Consider the following 23237-nt stretch of genomic DNA (forward strand, 5'->3'; position numbering starts at 1 on the left):
TTGACAATGGTATGCTGTGACAGATGCTGATGATCACTGGTACACTGTGACAGATGTTGATCACTGGTATATTGTGACAGATGTGGATTTGACACTGGTACACTGTGACAGATGCTTATGATCACAGGTACACTCAAACAGATGTGGATTTGACACGGTAACAGATGTATGGGGACTCAGTGTGTGAAAATGCTTTAAAGCTAACTGATCCCAGCTGGCACAACATTGATTGGCTCTCCTTCTCTTCACTGGTGGGCTGGGTGTGAGGAGAAGCAGAGCTTATCTAGCAACAGGCTGCAGTGTTTACATTACATAATGGTTGAGGTTGGATACAGCCATCATGTGATCAGAAGAGTCAATCACAGAGCCCATCTGCCCAGTGGTGATGTGCTGTGTCCAGGGAACACAGGCACACTGGGACCATGCAGCTTTGCGGCCATGCGCACGCCCACATTCTGAGGGACCTACAGGTACGTCTACTTAGAATGGTGCTTGTCCCACCTGACCATTTAAGTGTATTGGCCTGGTCGGCAGTGGTTAAAGTACCCCTTGGTCACAATTTTCCATTTTTTAACTGTAGGCTGAAGGGCAATCTGGGACCCCATCTTAGAATCTCAGGGCTCCTTCAAAACAGGAGATTAGGCATGTGACTTGTGAGAACCAAGAAGATGCCAATACATTTATCAGACCTTCATAGCCTCCTTCACCTTTGGAACATGATACATATTCCGCCTGTTTTTAGGATGGATGTGTTCCAGCATCTGCACCCTGCACCCTTCTCACTGTAACAGAAAGTTCTCACTGTAACAGAAAGTGGCCATGCAATGCTCCACCCACAGGGCATATTCATGCATTCATTCACAGGAAACTGTGAATGACTAGCTTGAATGTACCATCACTCATTGCTGCTGACAGTTTGTAGCTCGCAATGACCTACCAGAGCATGTGTGAGTTCTCTGGTAGTTCATGGATTCTTCCTGTGCTCAAGTAATTGCCTGCCTATACGAGGTATAGGCAGACAGCTATCCTGAGTCTGCGGGAGCCTGAAACTGCACCCCAAATCTTAATAGTAAAATAAGTGAGCGCTAGAACAATCACAAGCAGCCAAAGCACCAAAAAGGCAAACCAAAAAACCTCCAAAATAATCAAAGACAGAAAAGGTGCAGCGCTAAAACGACAAATATTAGAGTTCCAATATATATGCATACATGAATTGCACTAAATCACATATAGAAAAAAGTGCAAATGTGCAAACCTAAAAGGTGATAATGGTGAGCACTGAATAGAGCTAGATGTCAATACACTTACTTGAGATCACTTACTTGAGATCCTTTCAGATGGATCATTGCTTTTAAGCACTTTATGAACTGCTTTTTAGGACTGTGTATGTGTATTGACATCCAGCACTATTCAGTGCTCACCATTATCACCTTTGTAGGTTTGCGCATTTGCACTTTGGTCACTTTTTTCTATGTGATTTAGTGCAATTCATGTATGCATATATTTTGGAACTCTAATATTTGTTGTTCTAGCGCCGCACCTTTTCTGTCCTTGCAGCCCAAATCTGCTGATCACAGGTACAATGCTCTGCAGGCTACTTATAAAAAGAAGATTATAATAAACACACATTCTATCTGCAAAAAATGTGTATTTATTATTTTTTCCAAAAAGTGAACTTATCTTTTAAATTTACACTGGATGACAGGGATCATTTGGAGTCTGATCTTACACCTGATGCGTTACCAGAGGCCCTTTTTTTTTCTAGCTGTAAACAAGGCTGCTCATGTGGATGGTCTCCCAGCATAGGTATATAAAAAAATAGACTTTTAATCTACTTTCACAACTCCCATCGCACTTAAGGAAACATTTGCATTAGGAACCCTTCTAGCTTTTATGCATGAAGCTATCACAGTAGTAATCCCAAAACCCAATAAGGACCCCTCCAAACCAGGCTCTTACCTGCTCATTCCGTTACTATTTGCAGACATTAAAATACTTGCTAAAACTCTAGCTATCCATTTGTGACAAACCCAACTGGGACAGGGGCTTTTGGAGGGGACTGCAGGCTAGCCTCTTGTATACTGACCATGGCCCTGGCATTTGAGGGGGCTCTATTCTTTGGTGTGTGACTGGGGGGGACCTTTGGAGTAGTTTACTTCAGATTCCAGTCCACGTCTTCCCAAAACACACAGATTCTGGGAGAACTGGAGGACCAATAAACAGATTTTTTTGCCCAAACTAGCATTGCATGCTTCAACCCCCCCTTCTTCCTAGACTCAGAGACTCTAGGAAGATATTGATAAAATCAGCAAAACAACCTCATGCTAAGGACTCTTGCTCTAATCTGTTTATTAGGGTATTATGGGTTATCTTCTCCCATTCTGTGCCTCCCAGGTGTGTATTCCCATTGTTAATGGAGTTAATTGAATCACCTATTTGTTGACAAGTCCTTCTGGAGGTGCCTACATGGTAGGATATGACTGATGTCAGCTTCACCTCATTATGTAATCAGTGTGGGATGTTTATCCCAAAGTGTAATAAATTTTTTAAATTGTTCCTGAGGGGATGGGCCCACAGAACTCTGTGAATGAATGATGCGGCTGTGTGGGCGGAGCCCCGCACGGCTGCACTGTTTTAAAAAGTGACAACTAGTACTGGGAACTTCTCCCCATACTGCTATCACAGGGAGAAAGAACAGTGGGAAGCGGCTGCAACAGTGAGAACATGTTACACCCATTTTTAGGGTGGAACATATACTGTAACATGTTTCCAAAGGCAAACTTATTCTTTTAGATTTTCCATTTTCCATTTTTATTTCTATTGTGTTTCTATTTCTCTTTTATCTCTCAGTATTGTGAATTAAGCTAATTATTAGAGATACTAGGGATTATTATAAAGAAGATTATATAGCACATTCATCCTATGTACTGCTATTAACTAGACCAGCCTTTCTCAACCTTTTTACCCCACAGGAACCCTTAAAAAAATGTTCAGGTCTTGGGGAACCTTTACAGAAATCAGTTTATCTAGCAGCAATAAGAAAAATGCTTTATGCATTGAATCTCTGGAATCATGGTTGAGAATAGCTGACTTAGGCCATAAAGAATGCATTTTCATATTTATTACAAACAAGATGAACATTTTAGTAGTTTCTCAGTTCTCTATTGAAAAATGTTTTCATGTATGTGTTAGCAGCCCTGATGAAGGGGGCCCCTTTGTAATCCCCAAAAAACCCACATTGCCTAATCTTTTTGAATACAAATTTTATTTGTATTTGTATTTGGACATCTACTAGTGGGGCTTTCATTGTTGAACACCTCTTCTGGATTTCAAAAGAACCACTCAAAAGAGTAATTGGGGCATGATAGCTGAATAACAATCTTCATAAACCAATTACCACAAATTAAAACACATACAGTATCTATCTAGTGATCCTCACATTTACCAGTATACTGTTTTTTAAAGTTATATTTAAAAAATGAAAGTGTAAGGGGATTGCAACATTGTAGAGTCTTGTAATTTGCACATAAACCCTCTACTGTTGACGCGTGACATGAACAAAAGAGGTGCTGAAGAGTCCAGTGCAAATTAGAGTTGGGGACCAGTGCTTCAGATGGGGTATCAGTTTTGTGGGGACCTCCTCAATCTTAAAGGCATTCCTAAAACTTTTCACTCTTTGATTAATCAATGGCAGTGACACTTGTCACTAAATAATATTTACCATACACGTTAAATACAATAAATGCTATTATTGCTTGATTAATCTGGCTCATACTGTGTTACACATGGTCTCACTCTTCTTACATTTGTGGAATCTGTATATGTTGCATGGATCTGGGCACCAACTTTTTCAAATTTCGGGAAAATACTGTAGGTAATGGTGTTCATGTATATCTAGTTCTTTTTACAGATCCTCATTTGAAAATATCTTGTTATTCAGTATTCATCATGACCTATACAGAAAAAGAAAAAGAGTTGTGCATTTGCCATTAAAATCTTTATTTTTTTAAGAGCTACAGTATTAAAGGTCAACTCCAGATAAAAAGATTTTGTTTTATTTTTGATGTGTAGTCCTGATATCTTTTCTCCATCCTCCCTTCCCTTAGCCATTCACACAATGCAATTGTCACATACCTGACTGTGGAGCCTGAGATGACAAGGGTGGCTTCTTGCGTAACACCTCTTCCAAGCACCCCTGGTAGTGCAGGCAGGGACTGCTAGGGCAGTGGAAGGACATAGATGTCAGGAAGCTGAAGTAGTGAATTGAAGCTTGGAAACACAGTGCTTCCCCAGTGGCAGTATGGAGTCTGGTCACAAGCTATGTTGAACAGCAGCCAGGCAAACATGTGCAGAGTCAGGAGCAAGTTAAAGGTTGAGAAGAAGCAGGAGTCAGTATCATGCTGGCAATGAGGTACCAGATCAGGAGGCAGAATCTTGGGCAGAAATGCAAGCAGAGGTTGGTAACATAAGCAATCAGCAGACATAACGGGCCGGAATGATCCAAGAGAGATGTCAGGCATAGCCAGGTTAGGAGCAAGGTAAACAGATATTCAGGAACTAAGAATACAGGAACCAGAGCTGAAGACAATCCAGCACTGGGACCAGGCAGACCCTGAGCTTAAATAGTCCACCAGGTGCCAATGCCCATGCACATTCTTGTCCTTATATGTCTAGTTAGGCTTCTGTGCTCATGACCCTGCACATACACATGAAAATGAGCACTTGCTATATGAAAATGAGCACTTGCTGTACGAGATCCCTGACAGCAACCTGCAGCTCTGTGTTTTGTGAACGGCCAAGGGGACAGGGTGTAGAGAAATGTTACTGTTGCTGTAGTCTATGAGGCCTGCAGCACTCATATTTTGAGCAGGGTTCAAGCAAAGTGGGAGCTGTACTTCTGCAGAAAGAAAATGTTGATATTAAAGTACTGTGCAGTGATTACATAGGGGTGTTTATTTACTAAAGGCAAATAGGCTTTGCACAAGTGGAACTTGGAAGTGCACTGAAAATGTAGTTGCTCTAAATCTGAGGAGAACATGCAAGGAAAATAAAAAACAGCATTTTTGCTTGCTCATGATTGGATGAAAGAAATCAGCAGAGCTTCGCCTCATTTCGGAACTTCCCCTTGGACATAAAGCATCTACACTTGCAGTGTACTGGAAGCACATTTGCAGGGGCACTTGCAGCGCACAGTATATTAACCTTTAGTAAATCAACCCCAATGTATTACGACTGTGGAGAGGTATAATTTGTTTACACATCGAAACCTAGGAAAATCTGTCCAGTATTTGGCTTAAAATGTATTTATGTAATTTTTAATGAGCCCATTTTTTCTCCTGCAGCAATACCTGTTGAAGTATTATGGTTGCCCTAAAGATGGTTGCATTATGGTACTGAAAGACACACTGAAGAAAATGCAGAAATTTTTCCATATTCCTGAGACAGGAGAGATCGATCAAAAGACTATAGAAACAATGAAAAAGCCAAGATGTGGTAACCCAGATGTGTCCAACTACCAGTTCTTTCCAAGGAAACCAAAATGGGAAAAGAACCATGTCACATACAGGTAATCTAATGGACCTGATTTATGAAAGCTAATATGTGTAGATCAGCACATTGATCATGCATCAGGCAAATTGCATCCCATTTACTCCGGGCTTGCAATACACACACAGTTAGTCTGGTTGAAAAAAAGTCCATCCAGTCCATCCAACAGAAGGGGAGAAATTTTTTTTCATACAATTGTATATATACACAATCCTATACCCACAATTGATCCAGAGAAAGGCAAAAAAAAAAAAACACCAATAAATCATGATCCAATTTGCTCCAGAAGGGGAAAAAAATTCCTTCTAAATACCAAAAGCGTTCAGTAAATACAGCATAAAAAGGTGTTAAAGTCAATTCACAGAAGAAAATAAATAATTAAATACATATGTTAAGTAGTGGTACAGGCATGCCGTATGCACTGGTTGTTAAGGAGGGCATCCACAGTGTCCTTAACAACTGATGAGTCATCAGCTGTCAGCGGGGTTCCATGCTGACAGCTAAATATAAAAAAAAATATTGCTGGCAAATAAAAATAAAGAATAAAAATGGCGTGGGGTCCCTTCCCCAATCGACCCCTTCGGTCTGGTATGAATTTTGAGGGGAACCCCCACATTAAAATGAGGGGTCCCCCAAAATCCATACCAGACCCTTATCCGAGCAAGCAGCCTGGCAGGTAAGGAACCATACCAGGCCACATGCCATCAACATGGGGTTGTGCTTTTGGGAAGGGGGCTCTGCCCTTCCAAAGCACCTTGTCCCCATGTTGATGGGGACAAGGGACTTTTCCCCTCAACTCTGGCCAGTGGTTTAAGGGGTTTGTGAGCGCGGGGGCTTATCGGAATCTGGAAGCCCCCTTGGACAAGGGGCCCCCAGATACCAGTTCCCCCTTATGTGAATGAGTATGGGGGTACATGGGGCGGGGCCAGGTGACGTTGATGGTTATTTAAGAACTGTCAGGTGGGCGGAGCTGTCAGACTGCAGGAACCTTAGTCGGGAGTGAAGCCTCCTCTTTTTTTTTTTTTTCAAGACAGAGGTGGGCATCATGATTGAAGATACACTCGCTCGTCCCTACCCAAAGGGTTTGTTATGGATTGGGGGGGATGCTTTTTTTTGTAATTTTTAATAACCGGCAATTCTTTTCTTTACATGCAGCTGTCAGTGGGGGGTGTATGTGTGTTACATTACCACATGTTTTTACTACTAAAATACCGCATGACTATGCATTTTATTAGCTTTGTTTTGGAATGCCAAATTTTTTTGGAAAAAAAAGAGTGTGGTATCTTACCGTATACTTGGATGTGGTAAGATACTGCTTTGTAAATTGTCCCCACTGTTATGGTGTGCATATTATACACTAAATTTACTAATAAGTATTATGAAAGCCTATGACCCACATGTCTAATAGCAATTTTTGCATGCTCTTGTTCATTTCCTATGGTAAATAAGACTCAGTGTATTTATGAATATGCTGTGGATAGTAAAATGCAAAACCGTTTATATTTTGCACTAAACGGTTCACAATTATCTTTAGGATTCTAGGATACACTATTGATCTGGATTCTGAAACTGTGGATGATGCATTTGCTCGGGCATTTCAAGTATGGAGTGATGTAACACCTCTGAAGTTCACTCGACTAATGGACGGAGATGCCGATATCATGATTAACTTTGGCCGCTGGGGTAATTCATTATCCTTAAAAAAATCTTGAAAAAAAAATCACATGAAATCTGTTTTGACTGACATTTAAGTGAATCTAGGTCTTGACTCTGTTCATGGCAAATACAATAACTACAAACTGGTAATCTCACAAAGATAAAATGTGATGTGATGAAAGAATGGAAATCCCTTCATATCAATCGCTGCATATTCCATGCCCTTTTTATAGACATAAAGAATAGATTATTGACCTAATGATCAGACAGAATGTAACTAACTTACAGTTTACTAAACAAGTGCATAGCTAAATATAATAACACAAAACAAATTGGGGATGACAAAAACAAGTATACACAGCAGAATAATGAAAGCTGCACATACATGAACTCTCAAAGCAATGTCTCTGTGACTCAATCAGGGTAACAAAGAATAGTTTTTGCTAGGTCCTTCCACATGGGGTGGAGTCTGCTTGCTCAGCAGGGGGCCAGTCTGCTGATCCTCGCTGAACAAATGTATAGCTCGGCCATGTCTGCTCTGCTGCACTTATGCAGAGCAGACACAGCCTGTCCTCCTCCTGGGAGATCATATGTAAACATGTCTGTTTACATCCAATGCTCCATAGAGGAGACTGGAGGGTCTGATCAGGTCCGCCTGAAAAATGAACAGGCAGACCTGATCGGTCTGCTAGCGTATTAGGGGCCCAAGACTCCATAATATTAGAGAGCCAAACTAAGAATCACTACTTCAATAAAACAGTTCAGAGCACAGCTACTTGTGATTTTCCTCATAAACAGTGTTCTTCACAGTAAAGTCCAGGGTAGCTCTTATTAGCTGGAGGGATCAAAGGACAAAGGGCTACCCAATTGGGTCCAGAGTATTTTGGTAGCAATATAGGAGGGTCTCTCTACTGTAGCTGGGTTCTGTGGGAAAACTGTGTGCTTTTTGGCTTTACCCTGACTAAACACAAGCAGGTTCTTACAATGAAGGGCCTTTCATCTGGCTGCAGGTCACTTGCCAAGCTACATCTGCCTCATCAGGTGTGGCCTCTCTGAGCTATTGAGGGATGAAGTTGAGGAATATATACTCTGTGAGCATGTCTAGAAACCTAGAGTGGTGTAGGGAATGCAGTTAAAGGGCCCTGCATCTGGGAATGGTGATAAATGGGCATCTCCATAAAAGAGTGTAAATACAAATTTATGGTAAAAATCAAGTTTTGTTAATGTAATGCTGTCCCCCTTATAATATTTAATTTGACATGCAGAAACAAAATGAAAGGCCTTTTAAACATTGTAGCAGAGCTGACAGGTATCCTAACAAATTCTGAGCAGACACTGCTCAAAACCATCGCCAGGAGTCAAGTGTGTTGATTGTGTGTGGAGTGGCCTCAGCACTGTGCTATCCACACCCACTGATGCGTTTTACCCTGCCGATCGGGGCTTGGTCACAGAGGAGAACAAATTGCGTAAAGATTTATTCTCTCAACTTCATCAACCATGAAGTGAATCAGGTGTGTGGATGTGTGAAAAATGCAAGGAGATGAAGCAAAACAAGCTGAATGAGAGGTATAAAAGGAAAGAGAAAGAAGAAGTCGGGAATAAAAATATGAAGATAAGAGAGATGAAAGATGAAAAAAAACATAAGAATGAAAATAAAAATAGCAAAAAAGATGAAAAATAATACAAAATTAAAAATTAAATAAAAAATGAAAGAAAAAAAAAAGAGAATAAAATAGAAAAATATAAATGAAAAACAAGAATAAAAATGAAAATAAGAATAAGATGAAAAATAAATATAATGGGAAAAGAAAAAGGGATAGGAAAAAAGGAGGAGGTGTGTATAGTGAAAATGTGAAAAAAAAGTCAAAGAAATTTCAAAAAATAATTATACACTTTTTTAATATTAAGAACAAAGCTCTGTTGTCCTGATCAGGGGCATCATTTGGGACAAGCAGGAAAATGTCTTTATGAAAAAATATGTTTGTAAACAATATTTGATGATATTTGGAAAAATATTTGAAAAAAAAAGTATGAATTTTTTTGCACCTGGAACAAGAACACTTGATATATACATAGTTTTCATTTTATTTTGCCAGTTGGATATTCACCATCAGGCTGCTTCTATAGTTTGTTGCCTTTTATCCCCTTTCCCTCCTCCCCTCACTAGTATTTTTCTTATTAATATTCTTCCAGGGATCATCTCAGTACTTTTTTTTTGGTGCTTCTTTCTCTTTCACTGGCATTTTTGACTAGTGATTAGGTTCATCAACAGTGAAGACTTTATCATTACTTCCTTGTGAAGTTGTCTTCAGAGATAACCATGGCACAGCCACTGCTATTGCCACATTTCAGGGACACAGCCAATAAGACATAGGAATGGAACATGAAAAGTAAAACAGTTTTTTCTGCTGAGAATATTAATGACAAGGAGATCTTTGAGATGACATTTCGCAAACCACAACGGTTATTGACTACAGACACCCACTTATGGTAAGATGTAGCATCCTTTGAAGAATACCTCAAGGAGAAGAGGATCCCAAGAGGCTTAAGAATAAAAAAAGTTTCATTCTTTTCAGATTGAGGATGAAGTATTTGGAAAAAGCTGGAACCAAGTCCTGGATGAAACCTCTTTCAAATTAATGAAGTTCATTGTGGAACATAAAAAACAACATCTTGAAGTACTAACAAATGAAATTACACAATGTCAGCATAGTCTTGAGAAAGTTCGCAATCAGCCAGATTTCCAGGAGAAAGATGAAAATGACCTCGCCTCTCAATACTCTTGAAGAAGATATGCAAACAAAAAGATCAACATTTCTCAGAGACAAATAAGATTATGAAGAGGGCATGGTGTACAAGTGGACAACTCCAGGATTATGAAATAGATCAAACATCTCAGGCAAATCTAAACACTCCATCCTCAGAACCTCCTCCGCACCTATAACAACTCCTAAAAGAGTGTTTTTCAGACACTGAAGGGGAGGCCATGGCTGCCTTTTCTCCATCCACGTGGGGTACAAAAGATAGAGAAAATTGAAAGACACTTTCTCAGAGGACAGTAACTCCCCCCCCCAGCCAAAAAAGTGCCAACCCCCCCGAACAAGAACAAGGAGGACAAAAGCATTCATCCAAAAGAAAAGAGTAGGTAGGAGAAAGATGCCGGGATATTATAAGGACATGTCAGTCCTCAATAAATTCAGTCCTTACCTATTCTGATTATACCCTATCGGTTGATGAACAAGCCGTACTGTACTATTGAATTGTGCACCCTCACAGAATTTCAATCCATTTTCCACGCTCATTGATGTGAACAATTTTGCATGACGCTTAACGCACCAGAAACGTTTTTACATGTTGAGCCACAGAGCTGATTATTATTATTATTATACAGGATTTATATAGCGCCAACAGTTTGCTCAGTGCTTTACAATATAACAATACAGTTCAATATAAAAGGGTTAGGAGGGCTCTGCTCCTTGGAGGCTACAATCTAAGAGGGAGGGGCTGGTGGTAGAAAAGGTAATAACTGTGGGGGATGGACTGGTAGGAGGAATAGAAGATTCTGTTATTATCTGAAGGCAGGATAGGCTTCCCTGAAGAGATAGGTTTGCAGAGATTGCCTAAAAGTGGGCAGAGTAGGTGATGGTCTAATAGATTGGGGTAGAGAGTTCCAGAGGATGGAGGAGGCTCTGGAGAAGTCCTGGAGATGAGCATGGGAGGAGGAGACAAGGGAGCTAGAGAGCAGGAGGTCATGGGAGGAGTGGAGAAGACGGTTTGGGTGATATTTGGAGACAAGATTGGTGATGTAATTTGGGGCAGAGTTATAAATGGTTTTATATGTTATTGTTACTGTTTTGATTTTTATTCATTGGGCAATGGGAAGCCAGTGAAGGGATTGGCAGAGAGAGTTTACAAGTTCAGCAGGACTTTGGGGTACACCAGTGTGATTTCGATTTCCGGGATTTCTGTCGTATACTTGACATGAGTTCTCTTGATATTCAAGACTTTTCGAGCATGTTAATGTCTGAAAGAATGCTTGGATATCACCTCATTTCAGCGTTCTGATTTCTATCCAGTACAGTCTAGAGGTGAAAATCTGGAACTATTTGACAAACTTGTTGAACAAGATTTGGTCTCCTTGGCACAACAAGTAGAAAGGTCTCCTGGATATCTCAAATCCAACCTAAGCCAGAAAGAGATGAAAGTCCTTCAATCTCTAAAAAAGAATTCCAAGATTACCATCAAGGAGGCAGATAAAAGAGGAGTGGTTTTAGTATTGAATTCCACTGACTATGATCAAGAGGCATTGCGAAAATTAACTGATTCACAAGAATACGAACCGCTGAGCACAGATCCTACTCTTCTGCATAAACAACAATTAGAGAACATTATACAAGAGGCCACCAGTTTGAATATATTGAAACCAGATGAAGCAAAAAACTGGTACCAGAATCTCCAGTCACACCAATATTCCACCATTTACCTAAGGTACATAGGACCTCAAGGGAAGACCTATCGTAGAGAGTATAGGCTCCCTTGGAGAACCTCTAGGAAATCTCATGGAGAATTTACTTCAACACTTAGTGACTCATCTGCCATCCTACACTTGAGACACAAAACATATCATTCAAGTCTTTGAAAATTTCCCTTGGACAGAGAATCTTAAGTGGTTAACCTGTGATGTACGATCACTATATGCATGCATTCCACACAGTTTAGGCCTCCAAGCTTTAAAGTATCATATGGATCTGTACGCCGAATATGATTATGAGATGAAATGGTTTGTCCTAGAGAGTGTCTCCTTTCTGTTGAAACATAACTTCTTTGATCAAAAATTGTATCTACAGAAGCAAGGAGCCTCAATGGGAGCACAGTTTGCACCCACATATGCGAACCTCTACATGGGCAACTGGGAAGAGCAGTTCATGTTCAGCACTTCTAACCCTTATAGACATTTGATCAAAGCATATTTTCACTACATTGATGATCTGATCTTCATTGTACATAATGACTTGCCTCTTGAAAACTCTCACGTACTTGAATATTAACACTTGGAATTTAGGATTCACAGGTGAAGAGCAACCAGCGGACATTAATTATTTGAATATGACCCAATACAATATCAACAAGTTACAATAACAGCATTAAGAAAACCCACATCTAAAGACTCCATTTGTCATTCATGGCATGTCATTCAGGCCATTCCTAAAGGCCAGTTTACTTACATGAAAAGAAATTGCTCTTTTAAGCAAGGATTTTGAAATGAATGCTAAACAAAGGGAAATATGTTCCTAGAATGAGGCTGCAACAAACATCTAATCACTCAAGCTTATCATTCAGTAAAAAATACATAGAGAGAAGTCTTGTTAAGTAGTGGTAGAACCTCCAGTGAGAGAATGAAAACAAAGGCAGTTACCACGCCTTTGGTCTTTTCAACGCGGTATAGTAATCAATATCCAAATATTAGACATATCATTTCTCAATATGGAGATCCTGACTACAAAACCATTCTATTGGACAATGTGAAATTTGTGGCCAGAAGGAAAAAAAACTATGGGAAACATTGTTTCACCTAGTGTATTTCTCTTAAAACAACCTGAGCACACTTGGCTACATACTATGGACTTTTAAAATGTAATGCTACCTGGTGTTCAAGCTGTTGTTTTGCTGGGGATTGTCACACTGTAACGTCTTGTACTAATTGCAATGACTACAGTATTAGACAACTGGTTAATTGCCATACCCTATTCATGATCTATGTAATCACCTGCCAAGCTTGTAACATACAATATGTGGGCTGCACAACTAGGCACCCCTATGACCGAATGAGAGATCATTTATCCAATATAAAAACCAGCAAATAAATATTTCCAGAATTTTAGATTATATCACAGCTCCAACAGTTGGTCTCTTAAAGTGCAAATCATTGAACGTATAGACCAGCACAACGGAGGGGGTGATTGATTTTCTCTCCTCTGCAAAAGAGAAGTGTATTGGATTCTTAAACCTGAAACTGCGGATACCCAAAGGAATAAATTTTGAGTGGGATGTCACCCATTTCTATGAATACGATCTTTTACTCAGCAGTTCCTTATTGTTTTTGTTCCAGATGCAACAAATTCATACTTCAAATATTTTTTAAATATTTTTTCAAATATTAGTTTCAAATATTGTTTACAAACATATTTTTTCATAAACATGTTTTTCTGGTTGTCAAACATGATATCCCTGATCAGGACAACAGAGCTTTGATCTTAACCACTTCCGTGCCACCCTGTAGCCGTAATACTGCTACAGGGTGGCAAAGGTGCGCAAAATCATGTGTATATATACGAGATTCGCGCTCCCGCAGTTTTCGCAGGCTGGGGGGGGGCGCGTTCCCCCACTGAACTGTGGGTGCTGTGATTTGATCCCCAAGGGATCAATCATCCAATTTAGGCCAGTGATGGTCACCTAAGTCAGATAATCGATTCCTGTCCTATCAGGGATCTTCCTGTACCTGTGTTTACAGTTACACAGATACAGGAAGTGATGACATATCTCTCTGGGCACATTCTGTCCCAGGCAGAGAAGAATCAAGACACAGTGAGTAAAAGCAGCACGCTTTTCACAGTTAGAACACTTTAGGACACATTTAATCTCTTGATCACCCACATCCCCCCCCCCAAATCACACAGTTAACCCCTTCACTGCCCTGTCACCAGTGTCATTAGTACAATGTACAGATTCTTTGATGAACACTGTATTAGTGTTGCCGGGGACTTCAGATAGCGTTAGTGCCCCTCCCAGATAGCGTCAAATTGCCCATCAGTACACCTGTCCTGCCTTCTCTGCAGTTATGAAAGGGTTACAGAGGGTAACAGGCAGTATAACCTTTGATGTCCACACAGTAACGAGTCGATGATTGATAACCGCTGATCTTTTACTGATAACATTACTGATAACATGTGAACATAGTACATGAAGTGTGGATATGAATGTGAATGAATGTGATAAAACTGGAATACAAACAGAATAAACAGACATGAGTACATATCTAACTACCTAGCTATATGCATAACATTCCTCAGTACATAGGAGGGGTACTTACAGACTTTGGGGGTCTAATCGAACCCATATATGAAGAGGGAACAGCATCCCACATCTACTCGCATAGTAGAATTTCTTCAGTTCTTCAGTCTTCAGATGAGGTCACTTCCTCCCAAGTTAGCAAACAGGAAGTCCCTGGCCTTAAAGGGGACAGACACTGCTGAATGCTAAAGAATTCCTTGTGTAATACAAGGCAGCACAACACCAGTAATCATATTTAAACCCTTGATTGCCAGGAACATGCTCACAAACAGATTAAACCTCCATTGCTAGTATAGTGTCTGAACGGATCAATATCTTTGATTAGATCAGCACTACCAGCATTCACATTAGTATATTGTCCCCAAAAATGCAGCGTTAGCGGGATCAGTCCTGGCACCTGCCATCACTTGCGTTTAGTCCCTACGATTACCCCCCCCATCTCCCCCAGCAAGTGCAATGTCAGTAGATCACTGTCACTTGATACATTGCACACAAAACCATAGTGTTCACAGAATCAGGCCTCATCTGTTAACACTTGCTGGTCATTTTTTTTTGTAGCTGTTTAAGCAGTCCCTGACAACCAGGTGCTCTTTTTCTCATGAGTCGCACTAGGTACCTATAAATTTAGTGGCCAAAATGTCAATGGAAAGGTACTCTAGTGAAGAGGCCTACAGGATTCTGAGCATGTCAGGTGAGAGCGAAGGGGAAGACTCCCTGACACAATCAGCCTCAGAATACAAACCTGTAGACAACAACGGCACCCTGACAGATAGCTCAGGCAATGGAGAAGAGGTCCTTGCTAAGATCAGTTCAGTTCCCAGGTTGCTGAGATGTTACAATCGCATTATGACTCTCATATGCAGCAGAGTGCCAGTACTAGTGCCGCTCTGCCCTTTGGTGAACTGGCAAGCACCAGCAGCCTAGTACATCCTGGTCTTTCACATACCAGCACTGCCGTATCACTTGGTCACGTGGCAAGTCCCATAAGTGCAGTACAAGCTGGTGCGGTGGCGAGCACAAGTAGTGTCCCGCACCCACCAAGAATTTGCACACAGGCCCGTACAGCCCATAGTATCCTTCCAGGCGTGCTTGCAAATCCCAAATTCTGCAGCGTCTGTACTTCGCCCATTCACTGCCCATCCTGGAATTCAGGTGGAAACGGCAAATTTAACCCCTTGACGCCGACGTCACACAATGCAGCCTCACAGAACTGGGCTTTTTTCTGTGGGGCCGCATATTTGCGTACCTGTCTTTGTGCTGGGAGCATGCCACACTGTACGCTCCCAGCACAAAGACCGCGGTGTCACTGAGAGCCCCGGGTCCTGTTTTAATGATCGGGACCAGGGATGACCGATTCCGAATCACATGATCGCTGTTATAGCCTCCAATTGGCTATCACAGTAATCAGTCACCCCCTTGTTTTTATCTTTCTATGAATGGAGTAGAGAGATACATTGTATCTCGCTAACTCCTGGCATAGAGAGAAAAATGTTTGTAAAAAAAAAAAAGATAAATAAAAATTAAAAAATACAAGAAAAAATACCTAGATCAAGGTTTGATCTAATTCAGTGCCAGGGTTATTGTTTGGGTCAAGGTCAGGGTCAAAGGTCAAGGTCAAAAGGTCAGGGTTAAAAAAACCCATTGGTATCAGTGTCAGCTAGTGTCAATGTCAGTATCAGTGTCAGTGTGTTTTAGGTTAAAAAAAAAAGACAAAAACAAAATGTGCACTATTGTTTCTGGGCTGTACTACAGGTACAAACAACAAATATAACACATATAAGTTATTGCTGCAATCGTCAAGAGCTGGAAAATTTATTTTGGGTTGTTCTTTGGTGGTAGGTTATGCTAGTAACAAGAAACACACAGCTAAATAAAAAAATGATTTTTGTTTTACTATTTTGGGCCAGTTCTCTTTTGATAATAATAAAAAAAAAAAAAAAAAAAATAAATCAGGAGATAACCATTACCATTTACCACTAAATGAAAGCCCAATTTGTCCTGAAAAAAGCAGTATAATTCACCTGGATGTACAAAGTAGTTGTGATGATATGTATGGTTTTACTAACACATATCAACATTGCAAAATTGTGCTTAGGCATTTAGATTTGTTTTACCCTTAGGCGTGAAGGGGTTAAATACTCCCTTTCATTTGTTGGAGCTGTTTTTCACACAAGATCTGTATGCATTGATTGGGGATCAATCACCGCCAACCCAAATTCAAACCTTGCAAGACCATTCGCATGGAAACCCATTATGGTTTTCAAATTTAAAGTTTTTTTGGGCCTAACCCTCAACATGGGCATTACTAAAAAAAATGAATTGCGGTTGCATTGGTCCACAGACCCGATTCATCATATGCCCGTGTTCTCTGCTGCCATGGCGAGGCATAAATATGAGAGTATAATGTGTTTTATGCATTTCAACGACAATACACTCTGGCATCCTCGGGGTGACCATGAATTTGACCGGCTCCACAAAATTTGATCCCTCGTAAATCACCTTAACCTAAAATTTGCAGATGTGTATACTCCCCAGCAAAAGACCTGCATTGATGAGTTCCTCATTAATTTTTCTGGCCGCCTTGCATTCAAACAATTTATCCCCAGCAAGCGTGCCAGATATGGGGTCAAGATGTATAAGACCTGTGAGAGGGCAACAGGCTATACATATAAGTTGCTGATTTACAAGGGACAAAATTGTCACATGGAGCCCCCCGGATGCCCAGACTACATGGGGAGCAGTGGCAAGATAGTTTGGGACTTGGTGTCATCCTTTTTCCATATGGTGTACCACTTATACGTGGACAAATGTTATTCAAGTGTGCCACTATTTAGACATTTGTACAATCTTGGAATTGGCGCACCGTGCGACCTAATCACTGGGGCTTCCCCCAACAGCTTGTAATTACCCGTCTTAGAAAGGGAGAAAAAGCCTGCTTGAGAAATGAGGAATTGCTCGCAGAGAAGTGAAAGGACAAATGGGATGTTTTCGTCCGGTCTTCCATTCACGCAGACACAACCATCCAAATTGCCACGGCAGCTGGTATTGTTTTGAAGCCCCTCTGTGTCCACGACTATAACCTTAACATGGGAGGGGTGGACTTCAATGACCAGATGATGAAGGCATACTTAGTTTCTCAAAAAGTCAGACGTTGGTACAAAAAAGTGTCTGTTTATTTCAATTGGCTCTATATAATGCTTTTGTGCTTTACAAAGCAACTGGACAAAGTGGATCCTTCCTAAAATTCCAGGAAGAGATCATCATGGCCCTTTTGTATTCAGCAAGTGCTGTGGCCCAAACCCCCAACCCAGATGCAGTTAGCCGGCTGCATGAGAGGCATTTTCCCAATGCCATTCCTGGTACCCCCAACCCAAAGGACACCCCAAAAAAGATGTCGTGCCTGTAGAAGATGTGGAATTAGGCGTGACACCCGCTTTTTTGTCCCTCTTGCCCTGACCAACCTGGTCTCTGCCTCAAGGACTGCTTCTGTCGCTACCACACACTAGTGGAGTATTAGTATAGGGTACAGCACGGCACAGTTCAGGGCACATATTTAGAGAGGGTCTATAAAGATGTTAGGTAGTCAGGAAACTGGCTATCACATTTTAAGTGACCCTACAATCTGTTTTAAAAAGTTAAAGTTTAAAAAAAAAGTAAAAAAAAAAATAAAAAATAAAAAGTACAAATCCCCCCCAAAATTAAAATTTTTAACCATTGCTGTTTTCTTTGCAGGAATGCCATTCAGCTGCAGCACCGACCTGTTTATTCTGACAGCAACATAAACTTGGTCTCAGAATATACATAAGTCAGTGTGGGCAGTGCTGTTGGATAAGATTTTTCATCCGCAGTTAGATAAAAGAGCATATATGCCAAAGCATGAGGGCGTGGAGTGGCAAGTGAGTGGATGGCCCCTATGCTTCAGCATGTATATTGTATAATATTTTTTGGTACATTTTCATGTGTGCCCACCATTAGAAGTGGGTGTATGCAGGGTGGTATATTCTTATGGTGGGCATACCACATAATTTTTCTGGCAGAGACTTCTTCTCTTTCATTCAGCCCACAGGCTGCATAAAAAAAGAACATAGCATATACACCCAACAAGGACAAGCGACGTACTGGTATATCATTGGACTTTGAGTGGGTATACCAGGATGAGGAAGCTGCAGGCATCATCCTGGTATCGTTTTTTTCAGCAGGCGATCAGCTTTCATGTAAAATAAATCCTAGTGGCTAATTAGCTGCAGGATTGCTTTTACAAGCAGCGGAAGAAGATGCCCCCCCTCCCCCGCTGCCTTGCACGGTCTTCTTAGGCAGTCCCGTGCCATCGGGGGAACCTGAGAATGCAGCCGGTGTTTCTACCAGCTGACTATAGAGCTGATTGACGACCGGAATGGTGCCAATCATCGCTATAGATGAAATGGTGATAAAAGAAGCGCCGGCAAAATAAATCAAAGTAAAGCTGCAATGCTAACCAAAAAAGAGGTACGTAATATAAATGAATAAAGGAATTGCGCTAAATAATAAATTACCACAAAGAACAAAATAAAAAAATATATAAATACAAAATAATGTCCATAATGCTTATATAAGTCCAACCACCATCAAAAGTGATAATCGATTCTGGAATCTTGTATAAATCAAAAAAATGCAAAAAAATCCACCACCGAATGAAATGAATAAACTCACCAGAGCTATATGCTGATCAAATTATAAATCAGCATAATAGCAATTGCTCTGGAAGCGATGATCTGTAGAATTATCCAAAGTATGGGCGCAACAAACTGCAATCAGTCAATCAGCACATATGGAACAGCCTTATCAGCAAGCGGTCTTCATTACTCCATAAATATTGGTAATGCTCAGGGAATCAAGAAAAAATATAATGGTGCAGGACGTTTAAAACATATATACTTTATTAAAACATAGGATATGCAATAACAAAAAAGGTGTCTGAGCCGACACCAGCAATGACAGCCTCTGAGATAGCCTCTGGAATAGCAGGGATGAACCTCGCTCACAGCGATATCACAGTCAACAGTCTCGAGGAGCGTCCTGACGTCACATCCACTAAGCCCCGCCCTACGCGTTTCATCATTCGAGGTCCTCAAGGGGCGGAGTGGATGACAGACGTGTGTTCTCACAATATATCCCTCACTCAATCTGCATTGCAGACTAGCTGTAACCAATCGATAAACGGCATTCTGATGACACAATACTGCTCAATCTCTGCAGATTCATCGAGTATCAATTGAAATCAAACATGTATAATACATTTCATATACAATATAAAAATATAAAAAGTCAGGTAAGCGATCAATCTCAAATCATAGGCGATTGTTATAAATATTAAATACCTATTAACCTCAATTCATACATACTTATAAAAGTACAAAAGATCAAATCTTATAAATCATAATAACATAAATAAGTATCTCCAAATCAATGAACTTTGCAAATACACAAAATATAAATAAAACAAAATAAACCATCATATCTAATTGAATTTCCATTTAAAAGAATTTCCATTTAAAGGAACACCCTACCCCCACCAAACCATGTAATGTATGTGTGCTATTAAATGTTCCAAAAAGGAACATATCAATATTAGATCTGTATTGATCACTATAATATAAAATCCGCTATGATCACTAATCTAAATAACCCCATATTATAATGTATAAAGGGCCAGTGTTCAAGGTAATATCAAAAATGATTATATTATACATCAAAATGATTTTTTTTATATAAAAAAGGCCAATAACCTAGGGCAAATCCCAAGCTTCCATATATATCTTAGCAACCCAATAATGGCAATAATTCACTAATCACGAAAAAATGATCTTTTAACCATTCATAATAATAAGCAAAGATGTATATAAATATCATAAATAGATATTTTTAGACATTTTTATATGAAAAAATCATTTTGATATATAATATCATTTTTCGACCTTCAATCCTAATAATGTAGGTAATGAATTTTTGGAGGTCTTTAAAAGAATGGTGGAAGCTGATATTAAAAATGTCAAAAAGAAGGATTATACCCCAATAGATATTACACAAGGGATCAAAGATCTAGAAAATTGGAAAAATATCATCATTAGAAGTGCAGACAAAGGAGGTAGTATTGTTATTTTTAACAAGATTGATTATGAAATGGAAAGACTTTTGAATATTAAAGATACCTGTAAAATATTGACTTCTAATCCAACCAAAAAACTGAAATGTCATCTAAAACAATTAAGAAAGGGAAGGATCTAGGTCTTTTAAATGAAAAGGAGGCTAGATATCTGTATATAAAAAATCCCAGAATTCCGACGATTTGCCATCTACCAAAGCTACATAAAAATAAATTGAACCCTCCTGGGAGGCCCATTGTCAGCGGGATTAATTCTTTTTTTGCCTCCTTTGGAGAATATGTAGATTTTTTTCTACAAACCATAGTGAGAACCAAAATGTCGGGGAACGAGAGCATCGAATCTGCACATGCGCGGAATCCCGATATGAACAAGCATGCGGGCGCTAGGACATAGGCACCCGCGGCAACACTTGCGGCCGTGCATGCGCACACGTGCACACGGGTGCGTGCCTGGCACCAATGTCGGCACAGAGCGGGCTATTTAAACTGGCCATTACAATGTCCAAGTTGCCGTATGGTCTTAATCCTCTGCTTGTGTTTCTGATCCTGTGTGTGCTTTCGTTGCCGAACCCAGCCTGCTCCTGATTACTGCTGACTGTCTCCTGCCCTGACCCCTGGCTTGCCTCTGGACCGCTCTTCTGCCTGCTCCTGATCTTTTGACCTTTTGTTGCTGAACTTGGCCTGTGACCCGACTATCCTTTGCCTGCTGCTCTGATCCGTGCTGTCTCCACGGTTACTAAGCCGGCCTGTCTGACTCCGCTACTTGCTTCACGGTGTGTCCACATGCATCCATCCATCCTGCATGGTTCTATCCTTTTACCGCTCAGGTCTTCCCTGCCTCTTCACATCAGGCTTTTACCAGGCTACGTTCCACTAGCGGTCCACTCTACCACGGTTGGGTGTACCCGGGGGCCGCGAACTGGTCTCAGCCTGCTCCAAGTCCATCCCCACCATCAGGGGTTCTGGTGAACAAGCAGACTGGGGCTTAGACCCCGCGCCCTGGGGAACCCCAGGCTGTGGACCCATAGAGATACCGTTAGAGAGTTTGTGACAGTACCATACGGCCATGGCCGAGCCTGGAAGAGGACCCTCTTCATTGGATGAGATATGTCATCACCTGGCGGCACTCACCAGGCTGTTAAGACATTACAGGAGGGATATACACACCTGGAAGAATGTATCCAGACCTTAGCTACACCTGCTCCCACATCTTTGGATCCAGCTCCTTCTTCCCCGGACAGGGATTCCACAGAACCTCGCACCAGTACAGTGGTCCCGTTACCTCTACCTGAACCCCATGTACCTACGCCAGAACATTTTAATGGGGATCAAAGTAAATACAGGGCATTTCGAAATGCATGTCAGCTGAATTTCGATCTACAGCCATGAACCATCTCCACAGAGTTTGTGAAGGTGGGGTTCATCATCTCCTTACTGAAAGGTGAACCCCAGGGTTGGGCCCATCGTCTGCTTGAAGATCGCCAACCACACCTGAATTCTGTAACAACATTCTTCAATGCGATGGCTCAGCTGTACGATGACCCGCAGCGGGCTACCTCAGCTGAGGCAGCTTTACACGCACTCCGACAGGGTCACCGAGCAGCAGAAGTTTACCCTTCTGATTTCAGACGCTGGAGTGGTGATACTAGCTGGAACGATGCAGCCCTACGTCATCAGTTTCGCTTGGCCCTATCTGAACCCCTCAAGGATGAGCTAGCTAGAGTGGGCATACCTGACTCCTTGGAGGACCTAATCACATTGGCCACCCAGATTGACCGTAGGCTGCGCGAACCCAGGCTAGAAAGATCCAGTCAAGTTCAGAGGTCTACATGGGCGCTACCTAGGTTCCCAGTCCAGCCCAATCCTCCTGTCAGAAACCGGGATTCTGAAGCTACATTTTTATTACAGAAGTATAAAAAACAACATGATACTTGTAATCGGGGTACATCTCACCCTATACTGCGACGCAGCGCACCACATTGCAATACAGTTCCAAGCATACGATAAATACATTCACAAATGAATACATTCGCTCAGCGATATGATGCCTGACGTGATGTGCGTGGAGGATGAATCCCCCAGACCCACACGTCATGCATAACGCCGCTTACCCCGAAACCATAGCATCCTAATACACAGTACATTTCCTAATATCACTAAGTCATGCAAAAACGAAAACCGAATGTTACAATCTACAATAGGCATCGGGTGTGTGGGGGGGAAGGGGAAAAAAAGGGGGAAAACCCAGGCCCGAAGCTTTATTGAAGGGACAAAGACACGCAAGGGGGAGTAGGGGGAAGGGGAAATCTTCAGACATCCTCTTCCTCCTTAAAGTCCATCAAGGTATAGTCTCTGAGCAGACTGAGAATCAGTCTGTGGCAGTCCTCAATGGACATCCTCTCCCGCTGGTGGATGAGGCGCTTCCTGGCGCACCATAAAGCGTCCTTAAAACAACACAGCACCCGCCAGGCGCCGTCAATGTCCTCCAGAGAAAAAGTTCCACAGAATAGTCCATTCAACACCCCAAAGTGAGTGATGGCTGTCTGTGGTACAAAGTCCTTGAGTTCAGGTTCCAGGGCCCCCAACAGGGCCTGAGCAAAAGAGCACTCCCAGAAAACGTGGTGAGACGTTTCCTCATGGATGATGCAGAAGGGGCAGTGTCTGTATCTGCTCAGGTTCCTGGCATGCATAAATGTCCTGAGAGGCAACCCCCCTTGGATTGCCATCCATGCCAGGTCTTTGTGCCTGTTGGTGAGAATGTTGGAAGAAACATTCCTCCAGACCACCTTGCAGGTGTCTGAAGGCAGGCCTGGAACCGACT

At 41.3% G+C, this 23237-nt stretch overlaps 1 protein-coding gene across 1 annotated transcript in view; it reads left to right on the top strand.

Annotated features, from left to right (window-relative positions):
- MMP2 (matrix metallopeptidase 2) overlaps positions 1–23237 on the top strand; it is a 354681-nt gene that overhangs the window by 20433 nt on the left and 311011 nt on the right. The window contains exons 2-3 of the mRNA XM_089692555.1: positions 5343–5566; positions 7082–7230. Coding sequence (XP_089548681.1) covers positions 5343–5566; positions 7082–7230 — 373 coding nt within the window. The remainder of the gene's footprint in view (positions 1–5342; positions 5567–7081; positions 7231–23237) is intronic.

This window comes from Staurois parvus, unplaced genomic scaffold (genome assembly GCF_062004578.1).
Source record: "Staurois parvus isolate SC_StPar_1 unplaced genomic scaffold, SC_StPar_1.0 ptg000594l, whole genome shotgun sequence".
Classification (NCBI taxonomy): Eukaryota; Metazoa; Chordata; class Amphibia; order Anura; family Ranidae; genus Staurois; species Staurois parvus.